The sequence below is a fragment of the Cottoperca gobio genome, chromosome 18 (genome assembly GCF_900634415.1).
Source record: "Cottoperca gobio chromosome 18, fCotGob3.1, whole genome shotgun sequence".
Classification (NCBI taxonomy): Eukaryota; Metazoa; Chordata; class Actinopteri; order Perciformes; family Bovichtidae; genus Cottoperca; species Cottoperca gobio.
Window position 1 is genome coordinate 11,048,993 of NC_041372.1, and position 16,509 is coordinate 11,065,501.

Genomic DNA, 16,509 nt, shown 5'->3' on the forward strand with positions numbered 1-16,509 from the left:
ACAGTTTGAGCTGGCCGGGTGCCAAACTGTCTCAATGGAGCCACAAAACAAACACCGACCGATTCCAACAGCCACAGAAACTGTGCAAACACACACGTATACAGATACACAAGCTCAAAGCCACGTTAGAAAAAGGATTTTAGTCCCAATCTTGAAACGCATCATTCCATAAACTGCATACAAAACGACAGGAGATATTTCTTAAACCGATAACGCCAATCCCAGGAGTGCCAAGGCCCCATGTCCAAGCCCAGCAAATAATGACACGTACCGTTTGGCAACCGTGCCAGACCAAACACAAAGCCACACAGCAGCCAGGGGAGACACAACAACCAACACCAAGACAACGATTAGACAGCAACACACACGCACACACACACACACCCAAACACATGGATCAGGCTTTGGCAATGAGGGGAGTTTCTCTCCATCAGAGGAGCAATCTGGACGATAGAAATGCCACCAGAAAACGACAAACGCGAACCAAGGGACAATTAGAAAATCAAAATCGTGTTTAGTGTCAAAAACGCTTCTGGATGCACAAAATACAACCGTACAAACTCAAACTTTTCACTGGGGAAAACTTTAGATCCAGCTAAAGATGGAGCCAGGCTAACCTGCTAAGCTAGCTCCATACTTAAAAACACACTGTTAATATACAAAACTGTATGCATGTCAAAATATTCCTTCTACAGTCGCACAAATGCATGTACAGTATCGTGTATACTTGTGACCATGTTGCATTTTCTGCAGATTTTTGATGTAGGATCTATTTACTTAAACAAGACGTGACACATTAGTTACAGAGTTGCCACTTGGCAATCCGCAGAAGAGGAGAATAGGAGACATCTGATTGGAAGTGTGCCTGGGCTAAGTTCAGATGAGAGGACACTGGGGAGGATGCCCATGTCAAATGAAGAAACCGGCGTTGGCAAAGGACTGAGCCTCATGTCGATACGGTGCCAGAGGTTGATACACACAGTGATCATTTGTTTTGGTGTAAACAGATACAGTACTTTGGTTGCACTGGGTGAAACCACAATGGCTTTTAAATCTCCACCTGTTAACGTGATGATGCGACGGCAGTGATCTAAATATTTATATTGTGTTTTGACTAAGCCGCTGCAATTAGAAAAGCCACTTCCTGGTATGATCACAAGAATCTGCCTCCGCTACCAAACTGTGTGGCGTATAAGCGCACTACCGTGTAACATTGGGAGGAACAAAAACAACAATTCAAACACTGCTAACACTTCATTTTCAACGTCCCCAGTTAAGCAAATGTGTATCTAAATCAGTGACGGGAAAGATCATCAACAAGGCTCTTCTCTCAGATCGTCATCTGATGCTCGAGAACGAGTTACATAATGTATTTGCTTATCTTGCCAGTGCACTTTACATAGCCTGTTTGCATAGCGTGCATATCTATTTGGCTGTTTAAACAGGCACAAAACTCAAATACTTTTGCTTGTGTTTTACATACACAGATGGCTGCACGTCCGATTGTGAATCCCACTTTAACTTTCTTTTGTTTTGCAGAGGTATCATAATTGATAACGGCATACTTTTACATTTCCTATGATGTTTACCTTCTTTTTTTTTGTCATTTATTTCTATACTGGTGGCCTAAATCTGTTCTCCATGTGTGCAGAACTCTTCATGAACCGACTTTTCCTCTGAAGCTCAGAGAGGAGAAGATAATTCTAAGATAAAAGAAAGAAAAAAACCCTCCTGCTGTCATTCACTGACAGTATTTAGGCTCGGCCTCCTCGTGTGCAATTCTGAAATATGACAGCACGAGCCTTTCCTTCCCAAGGTGTCCTATTTTTGAGCATGTTTAAGTATGTTTAGGGGCAGTTGCGAGCGCGACAAATGAGTAACCATGCGACAGGAAGTGGCCGTCGGTGACCCCGAACATTCCAGGGGGACGCACGTGAAATCAAAAACAGCCGAGAGAAGCAGTCCCAAAAAGATGACAAAATTGGAAAGCACTGGGTTATTTTTAACCCATCAGGCTCCCAGTTGTCAGGATTTAAAAGCTCAACGATGGCAGAGGTCCCCCTTGTTCAAACACACACACACACACACACACACACACACACACACACACACACACACACACACACACACACACACACACACACACACACACACACACACACAGAAGCAGATGTTAAGTACGCACACACACGCAGCAGGCAAACAGTAATTCACTTTGCCATAACTCACAAATGCGTGCAGGCTGTCACAGAGGGCAGCAGGTTCGGTTTCAAAAGAATCTGATAACAAAAGTGTTTTGGCTGTCAGCTGCTGCCTTTAAAGTGAATCCCAACACTTCAAAATAGTTTTTTGTGCACAATATATGCATGTCATTAAGAAGGTTCTGTCTTTACTTCCACAGAAAGCTGTTAAGTAGGTTACAGGAGAAGCAGATCGAGAGGAGCGCGTGTCTGATGTGTTTACGGGGACTTTTTTTGGGAACTTCCTTGAACCTGATCCCTTGAGACACATGGGCATTATACGAGTGAATCGATACAACAGACCTAGCTCGCTCACCCCCACTGCATTCTGGGTGTGCGGCGTGTTCAAATGTTTGAAAACGACGTCTTCACAAAGTGTCTTCTCGTGCAGGTTTGATGTGGTAATGTGATAGAAGTGACAGTAAAATTTGTTTTTCCTGCATTCCAACTCTCATATGTTCTCTTGTTCAACTTAGATTAGTGGCATGACAGGAATGCATCTTCTATTTATGCAAATGCTCCATAAAACTTTTAAGTATTTCTCCGTGCCTTAAAAACACATCAGTGAGCCAAACCGTTCCACTGTGTGACATTTCAATACGACACACACACACACACACACACACACACACACACACACTGTAGTTTATTTTGAGCCGATGCCACATACACCGTTCTACTTCTGTAAATACTCAGTTAACTACTGCACCAAATGTGTATTAATCCGCAGCTGTAAATAGTTCCCAACTAATGCAATATCCACTCCAGTTTGAGTCGCGTTAGCTTACAGCGACAGTGCCCAGCAGTCTTTTATATGAAACTATATATATATACACACACACACACACACACACACACACACTGTATATATGCTTGTGACTGAGTGCCACAGGCAGGGTAGGGAAGCTGGCGAGTATTGAGAGATTTGATTCTGATGTACAAAAGTAAGAAGATTGCTCAGTGCAGCCTGAAAACAAAAGGCCCCGTAGCTGCCTTGGTCCCATAGAAGAAGTCTGGACTCAGGGCTCCAGCAGTAAAGCGCATAGAGGCTTCATATCAGCCTATAGGGTGAGCCCTCCACCTGAGAGGCGAAGGACATACATCCACTCTTCTCTCCCCCCCCACCTCACAAACCCGATCTTTGGTGAGGAGCCAGATTCAGTGTAAGAGTATCCGGGCAGTGGCGACGTGGAATTAAGATAGCAGGATACGATGGGCTTGACATGCGCCTCTGGGGAGCCAAGGGCGCTGAAGCGGCCTCCTCTTACCCACAAACTGCTCAAGATGTCTCCGCGTCCTAAGCTATTTCCTGCTCTCACACGGCCACACACATTGTCTCACAAAAGACACACACATATTCATACACGCTCTCAAGTGTCGGAGATGGTGCTGAATGGCAGTACGAGTGGCGGCAGACTCGAAGGAGCAGACCAGGACGAAGTCGAGCGGAAGCAGACTACAGAACATGTCAAGCAAACACTCCGCACGCTAAAACAGATGAGAGTGAGCTCAGTTACACACAGAGGAGTTTCACCTCTTTGTATTTCAGACTCCTGAGAGTGACCACATCTAAGATACTCTCAAGGTTTAGTCATGAGGTTGCCGTTCAAAATCAATTACATACCAATGAAAAAGCCACATCAGACGCTTTTGTAAGAAAGAAAGTTGCTCAAAACTGCCGTTGTATCCCATCCATACACCGCTTCCTTTGTCCGTAAACCATATAACGCATACATACAGTATTAGCAGTGAATTAGGCATTTACATGAATCAGATGTGGCTGTTCAATACGGGAGGATCCACTCGTGGGACGTCTCGCTGGCACTCGCCGGGCGCATTGCTCGTCTTGCTCAGGGACGCTTCAGCATTGCAGCCACATGGCCTCAATCCTTTTTTGCTTCTAGACCCATTATTCCCTTCGTGACTTATTTGCTCTCATGTACCAACTGTAGCTACGAGTTGAGGCGACCTCCTGCTTAGATGTGACACAGTATATTCCCACAGTGTGTCAGCCATGTCAGCAGTTCATTAGCTCCACTGTCACCGTGCCAAACTACCATCCGCTTTCACGCATTTATGATGTATGCACTCACCATATGGATCATAAGTGAGATGCTAAGTACATTCTTATAAACTCCTGCATTTTATTAATAGACACAGCAGCCATGAGTTCGTTACAACATGTCTGAACCCGTCTTATGATTACTTAAAAGTCACATGTCTGCGTGTCTTGTAAATAACAATTATAAGGAGTGGCTGTCCAATGTAGTAGTGTCATGGCAGGTGTGTTGCTCAGGACCCAAGGAATCGCCGTGTGAAGTTGTCGGATGAGCGGTTCTCGAGAAAGCTACGATTGCACAAGGCCACGTTTCGAACGGGCAATGCACGAGTTGCATTCAATACACCAATTAGATGCTCCAAATTGTGTGAAAGTGTGGTGGGGAGGGAGAGAGAGGAGGGGAATGTGATGTCGATGTACACCAGACCCTGTAACCAGCGCCCATGTGGCAGTGTCATAAGTCAGGCTGACGGGTCAGTATTAAAAAGGCAAGTAAATAAAGCTTCTGGAGAGTCTACCATTTCAGCTCATCAGCAGCCATTAATAAGACACACATATCATTAGCTGCCTACAAATGCCAGATGAGAGAAGGGAGAGGTCGTTACAGATACAGAAAGTCTTCTTGTGTTACTCTCGGTTTGCACAAGCGGTTAAAAGAGACACATGAAGTTTAAAACCTCTTTCACTTTGGTTTGTTACTCAAAGAAGTGACACAAGAAAAGAAAAATAGTCAACGTGGCTTTAAGGAAGTTGGCCAGCAGGAGGAAAATAATCTGACAGCAAAGCCAGAATCTCAAAATCATACAAGTCATTCCTCCGTCTTGAGCATTATTTATTTAGCAGATTTACTGCTGTGCTGGCAGGTGAGTTGTCTAAATGCCCAGGGTGCCCTAGGGCATGACAGAAGAATGTGTCACTGCAAAACCATAAACAAGCAAACACAAAAAGCAGTGTGACAATTACCCAGCCAAAACCGTTTTCTTTTTAAAATGTGCATTGATAAATCATATTTCTTAATGCTACACAGAGACGGAGTCACGTTCCCAGCCAAAACCAAAGTGTTGCAAAACCACAGACACGCTAAGCAACATGTGTCCAGCCTCCAGACGTTCGACGTGTCTCGACTAAACCTGATCCACCCTGAACTGGATTATCTTTGTCGCAATTTGCTTTATGTAAAAATCAATGGGTTGTGCAAAACATACAGATGCACTTGGATCAGTTACAGCAACTGCAGTTAAGGAAGGCAACTAAGTGTGAGAATAAAAAAAAAGGTCTGACATTCATTTAGGCTCCTTGGCTCTCCAAGATTTGACTGGATTTTGCATACGTTCATGTGTCGGGTTTGGGGTCCCCGGTTCAATTGAGAATAAACACAGTGTGTAAACGAAGCCCCTACAGGACACGTTTAACAGATCAAAGCCTTCTACTTCCCTATTTGTGATATAATAATAGTCTTTTACTTGTTAAACCCAGTCTTTTCCACAGAAACAGGGTATCCCTTGCACATCTAAACCACCTTAATGGGCATCAGTAATCCTCTGCTGAGGCCACAGCTTAAAAAGAGGAGGGGGTCAACTAGAGCAAAACGTGTGGAGGCCCACCAAGTCTGGTCTAAAAACTTCCAGAAAAGGAGACGCTCTTTGCACCCGGGCGTCCCAGGAATGCTTCAATAACAGCACCGAACACGAGATGTGTGATGTATGCGGCTGACCCGAGGAAGAAAAGCAGAAGGAGAGAAGATGAATAGTCTTTAATTAGCTCGCTCGGCCTGCGACACACTCCTCTGGATATCAGGTTAATGTATCGAATGTCTATAGAAAGCCAAGACAGGGTAGCAGAGGGCTGAGGTCACATGTAAGTGTTTAAACGTTAACAATGAACAATGCGTGATGCGAAGTCATCATGCTTTGGCCACATTGTGGGATCCAATGTTCCAACACATCACACATCAGAGATTATGAGGCAAAACAAATGATTTTATCTACGGCAGTTGCAGTCTGGAGATCCGCGACTGGGATTAAGTGTTTCTCATCGCATCGCATCAGGACAAGAAAGCTGAGGGTTACGACTTTCCCACTAGACTTCTGAGAAGCATCTCTTTTAGGCTTTGACCTTTGTCACAAATTGGTTAAACAAATAAAAGAAGGAAGCAACAAAAAAAGGAAACCGGACGTGAACGGAAGCTAAAAATAGCTGTTGAATCTTGAAAGTTGAAATTCAATTTTATTTTGAAAAGCTCCTTAATTTTGTCAATGTTAATGTTTTAATTCCATTCTTTGAACATTTACAGAACACATTTGACATTTTAGGGCTAACAACTTCAGATAGAAAATATAAAAAAAAAGAAAAACTGTCAATTGTCAAATTCTGGTTGCTCAAATCGCAGTGGATAAATTGAACAAAACCTTTATTTATGCATTTATTTTAAATAATTCAGGCTTAAAATTTCTAAAAGAATTAGTGAACTGTAAAAAATGAAACGACTGTACTGGAAACTTCAAAGAGCAGAAGTCAAACCATATTTAAGTACATGTTGAAGTACATTTAGCGTCCAGTAATGTTTTGATGTCCCAATTATGTGTTCAGTTGCTTATAAGATTCATAGTATTATGACTATGGTTTGCATCAATAGATGTGTTGCATCAGACAACTGACAAATCTTTCAAATGTGAAGGATCATATTCCATGACCTTTGTGAAGAGCAGTAAAATAAACTAAATACTGCACACTGCTCTTGCTCAGTGAAAGATTACTAACGTTTTACATCTCTTCGCTTCTCACATGACCGGAGCATTGTTCAAGGTGTTCACAAATTGTTCATTTGAAAAAGAAAGAAAAGGTCCCCGGCTCATGTCTCGGCACGGCCTTGAAAGATTTAAAATGACATTTATGTGAAGGAAAGGAACATCGAGAACAGCCTGTTCAAACTTTCACCGCTAACTTAAAAAAACTACAGGGTTTGTTAAAACAAGCCCGTGTATGTGTGCTTAGTGGGGCAAGGACACATATCTGGTTTCATCTTGAAAAGAGGCACTAAAAGATAAATTGGCTTTGGACACTTTCATCAATGCGTTGGCATGGGAATGTCTCAGAGTGACAAATCGTGGCAGACAGCAGGTTTGGCTCTCTCCCAGCTTCCTGTGTATGTCTTTTACCTTCCTGCTTGGCGGGATTCTGATGGAGTTGGTGCTAAGAATAAAGTGCCACACTTCAGACAATAGTTACCGGTATCAAATCTGGAGAAAAGAAAAGCAGAAAGCTGATGCAATTACACATGCAGAGGATTAACAGCGGCAAGAAGGAACTCCTTAACAGTCTGCCTGCATCTTACACAAAAACATAAGCAGAAACTAATCATGTGCGGACAGAAGCTGCTAATCCTTCTACAGACACTCTGACACTTGTTGCGGGAGAAGCAGGAGAAGAAAGCAAGTGAATGTCATTCTGTTGCCATCAGGTCCGTTGATGTGTAATACAAACTGGGCTCATTTTGGACCAGATCAATGGGAAGCCAAGTGGCTCCTAAGAACCCACCTGTTGGTCCGGACATGCTACTGTAAAATGGATTAGCAGTCAACTCACCACACACCTTCAACCAAAACATGGGGGGGGGGGAGGCAGTTCAACTAATTGCTTGTTTAGTCAATGGAAAACAACCCTAGAAATATATAATAAAACTGATCTTTTGGCCATGTTGGAACAGCGGAAAGACGCTTTTAACCCAATACTGACCAGAAGCAAATCACATAGGTATACATGCTTCTGAGTCTCGTTGTAACGTGTTGGTCTCCATTTGTATATTAAGTTTGTTATTGGCCCAGGTCAGAGAACGAATGTTGGTGGATACAGACTTGAGAGGGGACAGCATACCAAAGAAATCCACACCACTCCTTGCACTTCTTGCCCAGGCCACCACGTCACGTGCCTTCTGCAAAGGGAAAGTCCCTGAAATCAGAGGGGACCGCGCCTCACGTCCAATATCTAACTTTAAATCCCACTCAAATAGATGGAGATCAATTTGCCTGAATGTGAATAGAGACCATTTTCATTTTCTAAATAGTCAAAAAAAAAGGTAGTCTCGCACTGGAAAACAAAAAGAGATTGGATTACCTTCGTAGGTTAAATCTATCGCACAACTAATTAAATGTAAATTAGCTAGCAGCCCTGAGAAAACTAATGCTTCAGTAACTACATGTGATTAGCCAGGAGAGGACATGTAAAGCGAGAAAGCCGCAGTGAACAATTTTAGGCTCCCGTGAAGGGCATGGCATTGGCTTCTTCCTGTGTTAAGGTGACGAGTATTATCACAGCAGGATCCCACGCTCATAACAGGACAAGTGTGTGACCCCTATCTGTCGTTTATTCTGAAACAGTGGATCTCTTTCTATGTTTCGGAGGCGCAACCAACAGCGATCGTTGCAATAAATCGATTCATTGTGTCATCAATAAAATGTGAAAAATGGCCATCAAATCTTCAAATAGCTTGTTTTTCCAGAGCGATGGGGTAAAACTTATTTTCAATTATATAAAGTAAGACAAGTAGAAGATTCTCGCATTTGAGAAGCTAAAGAAACAACAAATTGTTGCATTTATCCTTCAAAAATGACAAACGATTATCAAAATAGTTGCCGATCCGACTGTGGTTAAGGAGCGATCGGCGGTTCGATCCCCGGCTCCTCCATTCCCATGTCGCAGTGTCCTTGGGCAACGTACTGAACCCCAAATTCCCGAAGGCTATGCAGCAAATTTGCGTGTGTGAATGGGTGAATGTTGACATGTTGTGTAAAATAAATCCAGACAAAACATATCCCTTTCGGTTTTTCTGCTTATTCTTGTCTTTTGCTATTTAGCGTTGCGAGCATGTGTGCATCCATCACAAAAGGCTCACCCAGCCAAGCACCCAGTGCATTGCCAGCTGGAGGGGGAGGGGGGGGGGGGGGGGGGGGGGGGATCAACACCCTTGAAGTGTGGAGGAGCGGGACAACAATAGTCCCCTCTGGGCTGGGTGAGGGCAAGCAGCTCTGCTACTGTAGGCCACTCACAGCAGGAAACACTGTACAGCTGAGTACAGCGACCTACATCTCTTACTGAGGCGCTTTATGCACAAGTGAATCAGCTTACAGGCTGCCAGTGTTGTCCGCTTCTCAATGAATTATCTCAAACCTACTGGTGTGCAGATTAGAGATTTAAGGATGTAAAACAAGGATTTGGTTCAGTATTTCACTTAATTGGCAGTGATAGGGTAATCATAAAACAGAAATGTTGTATTAGGTAGGTCATACGTCTTTGGCAATATTAAAAAAAGGAATAGCAAAAGAACAATAGCGCCTCGATGGGGATTAGCGGTTTAGGTCGTCGATTGCCTCAGCGTCTTTGTCTTTAAATCCAATCTCTGCTCTCTGCCATGGCTGGTGACCGTGGGCACAGTGGGGTAAACCATTAAAAACAAAGCCCTGTTATCTCCCCTGTGAGCCCAGTTGAAAGTCAGACTGGCTCGATGTCGCGGTGACGGATCTCGACAACGATAAGGAACACTCTGAACCCTCGTCAATGTCAGCAGCAGCCATGACAGGGATGCTCCCTGGATGGAAAATTGACATGGAAAACATCACCAGTGGCTTTATAAATACACCGGGGGTGGGGGGGGGTCTGTTCTGTTTGATGACGGGCCTCATTAGTTTGGATCACAATCCTAAAGCCCCTGATTGAGATGAGCAGCAGCTGTCCACTTCTGGGGGAAGTCAGCTGGGCTACTGAGGAGCGTCAGTGCGGCGCCTCAACTGGACTTTGACAAATTTAGCATTTAGCAATTTAGCATTAAAGGGCTATTCATTGACAATATGTACGTATATATATATATATTTTTTTTTAATGGTCAAATTACTTTTAATCATGTAGCTCACTTCTCATACATGTAAGTGCTCTCAAGGTTCGATGCAGAGTTTCGCTAACGTTAGACTTTTAGAACAGTCTGTTCTAGCCCGTTGAGCTGTACTTCACAGAACCATTACATTATGACTCGCTCCACGTTCACTCGGTCCCCTTGTCACTATTGGCCCCCAGAGCAAACCCGAAATTCGTTCCGAGGCTCCAACACCACAGTAAGTAAGAAAGCCTGGCTTCCCTCAAGCGTTGTGTGTTACTTTGATAGAACACGGGCCAGCCAGCAGCGACGGAAGTATCACAAAATGCAAATTCATGTGCTCCCCGCAGTAACTTAAACAAGCTCTGGCGAGATAAACAAATGTTGAACCTCCTTTCCAAACAAATCCCTTTTTATGCAGTCACTTTGCACCGAGGTAGCCAATGTCACCTCTGATTTAGCTATATAAACAAAGCAATATCCAGCAAATTCTCTCTGAACTACGACATTATCTCAACAAATCTTAGCGACAGATTTATAGATCCTGTAGGAATACCGTACGTGACATGTAGAGTGTGAGAGAGCTCAACTAGCGTTTGCTTTAATAGCTTTTAACCTACAGCAGCCAGTTGCTGTATCTGTAAGTTATGTAAAGCTTATGCTAAATGGGGGGTCCTGTATCTGAGACAACTATCATCCAGCAGGCACATTACTGAAGAACTGGATGTTCCTCGCAGTCAGAGGGAAGGGCTTTGTTTGTTGACATACGCCAAACAAGCTAAACACACCATTAAAACGAGGGAAGACCACGTTCACATTGCCACTCGACCGTCCCCTTTACAAAAGCCTCTTTTTGCCCGTTTTGCTGAAACACCATTATCTTCCTCAAGGTGCATAGAGATGATTTATGATTCCTATTGTTTACATCTACTCTGAACTTGGCCCATGTTTTTTAAAAAAGATAAAGCCGCAGTGCGTGCAAGTCAGTTTACAACCCTACACAGTTGAAAAGGACCCACAATGAGGAACTGGTTTTGTGGGTTAAGACAAAGATCTGAAACTCAAACAGGCTGTGAAATGAATTTAACACAAGCGCCAAAAACAACTCTCCACCGCGACATTCAATTCAAAAATCATGTGCAACACTAAAATCAATTACTGCATCAGCACCACCTGCTCGAGCACCTTGACAAAAAAGGGGCTCGAATAGAACAAATTGCACGCTTATGTAATCACCCTCCATCACAATCTGCCCGCTTTATTTCTGAAACTAAATCCCAGCTTCTCTCAAACTCTTTTGAAGATCCTAAATCCCAAAGGGGGCTGCCCGACCCACCAAATGTTAAACCCAACCCCCCCCCCCCCCCCCAGGTCTCACCCCCTCACCACTCACAGCATGCTAAATGGCAGCTTTGAAGCCTAAACTGCGTCATAACAACAGCCTCGTCTCTAACCTCAATTACCCGGGAAAGAAATATGTTCATTACTACTAAAAGTGTGTGGAAATTTAATTACAGGCACAAACTGTGTGTGTGTGTATGTGTGTGTGTGTGTGTGTGTGTGTTTGCGATACCTGATGGCAAAATTAGTCATTCCCAAAGATAAGCATCGCTCATACTGTAAACCAATTTCTGAATGTGCAAACATCCTTGAGTAAGTGTCAGGAGTCCCAGATGTAATGAGTCACATCATTAAAGCCACACCATGTAAGTGATATTGCTACATGCTAAGCTTAGTTAAAATGCTTAACGACAATACCAGTAGCACAGGTGGAGAAGAGTTAGCAAACTGACTTAGTAATGTATGTTATATGTTATACAGCAACCATAAGCTACTGGTCATACCATGCCAACTAAGGCTGCAGCAGCAAAACCCCCCTGAGTGGATTGAATTGAGCAATGGTGCGTTATATTCCCTATGAATTCGTAAGAGGAACAATACGACTCCTTTAAAAAAAAGGTTACAGTCTTACTTTAAAGCTTTAAAACTAACTTGTATTAAAAGATCATTGTGGGGATAACAGCAGTAGGAGTTGTCAGATCTGTGCAGCGCATGATGATAAGAACATCAAAAAGCACCAGATGTACTCTTGTTGTTTCTGTGACATATACAGGAGCTACATGAACACACACACACACACACACACACACACACACACACACACACACTGTGTTTTCCTCGCCTGACGCCAAGACCAGTGAAAAAGGCAGCTGACCTATCCACGCGGCCGGCTGGGAAACGGGTAACGCTGCGCTCATGTGTACTGACACTGTATTAAGTCACCACTATCCACTGCATTGTTCACCGGGAGACGTCGCGTCCCGTGGCTCATGTTCACTGTGTCCAAGTGTCGTTTGTGTTAAAGGGCAAGTGTGCTTCTCCCCTTATTAATCAATATACCGTATACCCCTGATTTATTTTAAGGCGCTGCTTAACACTTGTAAACAGACAGTCATGAATGCTTAACAGCTGTCTGGGACGTGGTTTATTATATTCTCCGGCAACCTTTACAGACAGGCCGGGGCAGATCTGCTAGATAAACATAAATGTATAGATCCGTTCACGAGGCTTTATGAGCGTCTTCAGGTGCAGGGACTAGTTGGTCTTATGGAAATGTAAACACAAAGAGTATTTAATGCAAAGCACAGCTCTAATATTTGCATCCGTGACACACGTTTGCTTAACAATCCGCCCTTACTTTTATATAAGGGGATGACAGGTACTAATCATCCTGTATATTTCTTACTTCTGTTCCGATGACTTTGCTTTTTCATTGATGCGGTGCGGCCGAGTCTGCGCTACTCTGACTAATGTGGTTTCGTGTTTGTTCCATGTTGCAGTCTGCAAAAACCAATTACCCTTTGGGGTCAAATAAAAGTTGAAACTTGTTATCGCATGACCCAAGCATGGAATTTCAATCTCATGAGAACAAGGGATCACATATGGAGGAGAGGTCATAACAAAGGTTTCTTTACAAGAGGGGGGGGGGGGTCAACAGTATCATCTCCATGACAACAAGAATGTCATCCTCTGATGAGAGTCACAATATGCTGCAGGAAATGTCCAAAAAAGGTAGAAAAATGGGGATTTTCTAGAAACCCTGCTCATATGTATCCAAACTATATGAACCTGCAACCCGCAGCGAGTTAGCGTATAGCTTAGCATACATGTACTGCATTTATACAGAGCTTTTCTAGTCTTTCACACATTTAAAAAACACACTGGCTGCCATACAAGGTGCGATAAACATTCACACGCATGTCATCTCGAGCTTGGAGGTTCAGTATGTTGCCCAGCAAAACAGCAAAGGTAACCTCTAATGCGCAGTTATTAACAATTATTTGTTCAAGTCGTACCAAATAATAAAAAGTAGTGTAGAAGCACCAATTTCCCTCAAATGACGAACTATTCCTTTAAAATCCTAGTTTTGCAATGTCATCTGAACGAGCAATAACAGAGAGAGGAGTTCTAACAAGCTGTCAAGTGCATGAAAACAAGTAAAAGGCGTAAAAACAACCATAACTAAATCTCTGCAGGGTTGTCATGATAGATTAGAAAGAATGACATTTTGAAAAAATGGTTTATATAAATGTCTACACCAGGTATTACAGATGGCGTCTCGTTTGACCTTAGTCTATGGTGCACTTTCAATTACACGGTCCAAGTTAGCGAGAACGGCTATCATCTCTAAGAGGATGAAAGCAAAACCTCAAAGAAAAGTAAAAAAGGAAGACATCCAAATGTACAATAACTTAAATTAAAATAGTCACTAATAGACTTCTAACATAATAGCATGGTGGTATTCAGATATCTATAACAGTATCAGATTCAGTCAAGTGGCCTTGCAATGACTATATGCTAGCAGACATTTTTAATTTTTAATATACAAGTAGAACTACGGCTTTAAACAATAACAAAGATGTAAAAATAAATAAAGGACACACACCTTTGTCCTCACCATGCGTGGGCCCTAATTTAACATGTTAAAATAATTAGTATTGGCTGGTTGAAACAGGTGCAAATCATCCTCTCATTAGGGTTATGTCAATTGCACCATTTCAGAGGGGGGGGGGGGGTCACCTGTGGCCTTCTGGCAGTGATCCGCAAACTAATGTAAACAGAGCACATCTTGTGTAGCATACATGTGATGCTACTTACTACGCTGCATGTGTGTTACTATGTGTGGCAGTAGGTTTACCCTCTATAGCATCCATAGTGGCACATGAAGGGCACCATCACAGTAAATACCCTCAGTGAGGATGCATCGTGCATTCCTGTCATGTCATGCAATCCCTAGCAATGTACAGAGGGGGAAGGAGGGGGGGGGGGAAGGAGGGGGGGAAGAAAGGTGACTGTCGACATAAAATGCATCACTTTCCATTAAGCCCCTGCGCAGGACATTCCTCGGATTTCCCTGAGAAAGCCAGTGGGAGCAAGAAGAAGGGGGGAGAGGGGAGTACATGGAGACACTTGTATACGACATGGACTGCGCTTACCTGTGGTGGCTACATTTGCAGCATCAGACGAGTGGCTGGGTAGATCATTCGAGTAAGTGCACTCCAAGCCCAGTACCGCATAGATGACGAGCCCCCGTAGAAATACATTCAATACCTTGTGGATGTAACTCATGGTTGAAAAATGAGGTAAGGGAAAAAAATCCGTGGGACTGGGAGTGGGGATGACTGGGGCAATCCCGAAAAAAAATGTCAGACTGGAAAGCAGAGCAATAGCCAGTCCCAAAAAAAAAAAAAAAAAAAAAAAACAGTCTTTTTAAGCAGAAGAAATATGGGGTGTCACAATTAAAAGAGACACCTGGAAAATGCACCAACTTAAATTAAAATAAAAAACGCAGTTTGCTACCGGCTAACAGCTAAAACAGGAGCAGTCATAGCTGTAACAAAACCGTAAAAAATAACCTACAAGATAATAGTTCATCGTGGGTCACCGACTTTGAAATTAGACCCCCCCCCCCCCCCCAAATAAGACTAATAGTCTCCAATGGGTTTAATGGCTGTTTCAGAGGGGTGACTGCTGTGAGCAACGACAAGCCAGTCCCCCATGTCTAATTGTATGAATTAAAAAAAAGATATATTAGCTAACACACACACACAAAAAAAAAGCAAAGCACATGCAAGCCTCTGAAGGAATTCCCTGTCCAAAACAAAAACACACCAAATTGGTAGTTTTTGGTACTTTTCTACCGAGGATATCCGGCAGCTTTAAATATTATCAAGTGCTGTATAAAAAATCCTTTTACGTAAACCTGTGAGTTTGAAGAAAATAGTCTCTGTACTTCCACGTACAGTATACAAACACCGGGGACAGCTTCAGCATATTGAACTCGCAGCGTCTCATAGGTCCGCCTCTTCACACGAAAGTAGCAAATCCCATCGCATCAAAAAATACATTCGCTACTTCTTCGTCCGTTTCCCCTAATCCGTATCCGACCTATATCAACCGCGTGCGACATCCGCCTACTTTCTAAATGAAGTTTTTAAGTCAGCTTTTCACGGCTCAGTGTGATACTGTATCCTCCTGTCATATCAGCTGCTCGCCGGCCGATGCAGAGGGAGGGAAAGCACGAGCGGGGCGGAAGTCAGTATGCAAAAAGAGGGGTTTGGATTTGGCCACGACTACTGCCGCGTGCGATGCATGAGCGGAGGGATTTGTTTTTGTTTTTTTTAGAGGTGCATTAATCTCATGCTACCAGGCGACACAACTCACTACTTCCGGGTGTTATTTGTTGTCTTAAACTGAAGAATCCTCGTCAGAAACTTAGTGTTTTTGTTCCTTCTCATGGTGACGCGGAGGAGGATGATACCCGCTTCATTGTTCTTCACTTCCCCACTCTATGCAAGTTTCCCCTCCTCGTTGAGCGTTCTGATTGGCTGGAGTGTCCCAACATGGCAGAATCTAATTGGTTCGTTCAGGGAGCACATTTTTTGGTCAGATTTTTTAAAGGCGCTCAGCGCGGGAAATAAAAGTCGGTGTTAAAGGACCGGTGTTTTTTTATAGCAATTCTCTTGATTAAGCCATGTTCTTTAATTTGAAGCCATTTAATGCCATTTATTTTTGGAAATTATGGGGCCCCTTGAAAATATCCCCAAACCCAACCCATATATAATACAAAGGAAAATAATAAATAAATAAATGACCCCACCCATGTCAAAACATTTCGACTCTCCCTTTAATAAGGAAATACTCCACAAAAAAAAAACTAAAAACACCAACCACATACTATTACTAATAAGAATAATAGTTCTTATTATGAATAACCACTACAAAGCGATCAATAATTGGTTATTTATATTACTAAATGAGCCCAACACATGGCATGCATTGCA

The 16,509-nt window shown here is 43.1% G+C and overlaps 1 protein-coding gene across 1 annotated transcript in view; it reads right to left on the reverse strand.

The window, feature by feature from the left end:
* stim2b (stromal interaction molecule 2b) overlaps positions 1–15,872 on the reverse strand; it is a 36,711-nt gene extending 20,839 nt beyond the window's left edge. Inside the window, 1 exon segment of the mRNA XM_029454763.1 lies at positions 14,662–15,872. Within this exon segment, the coding sequence (XP_029310623.1) occupies positions 14,662–14,794 (133 nt within the window). The 5' untranslated portion in view covers positions 14,795–15,872.
* Between the last annotated feature and the right edge of the window lie 637 nt (positions 15,873–16,509).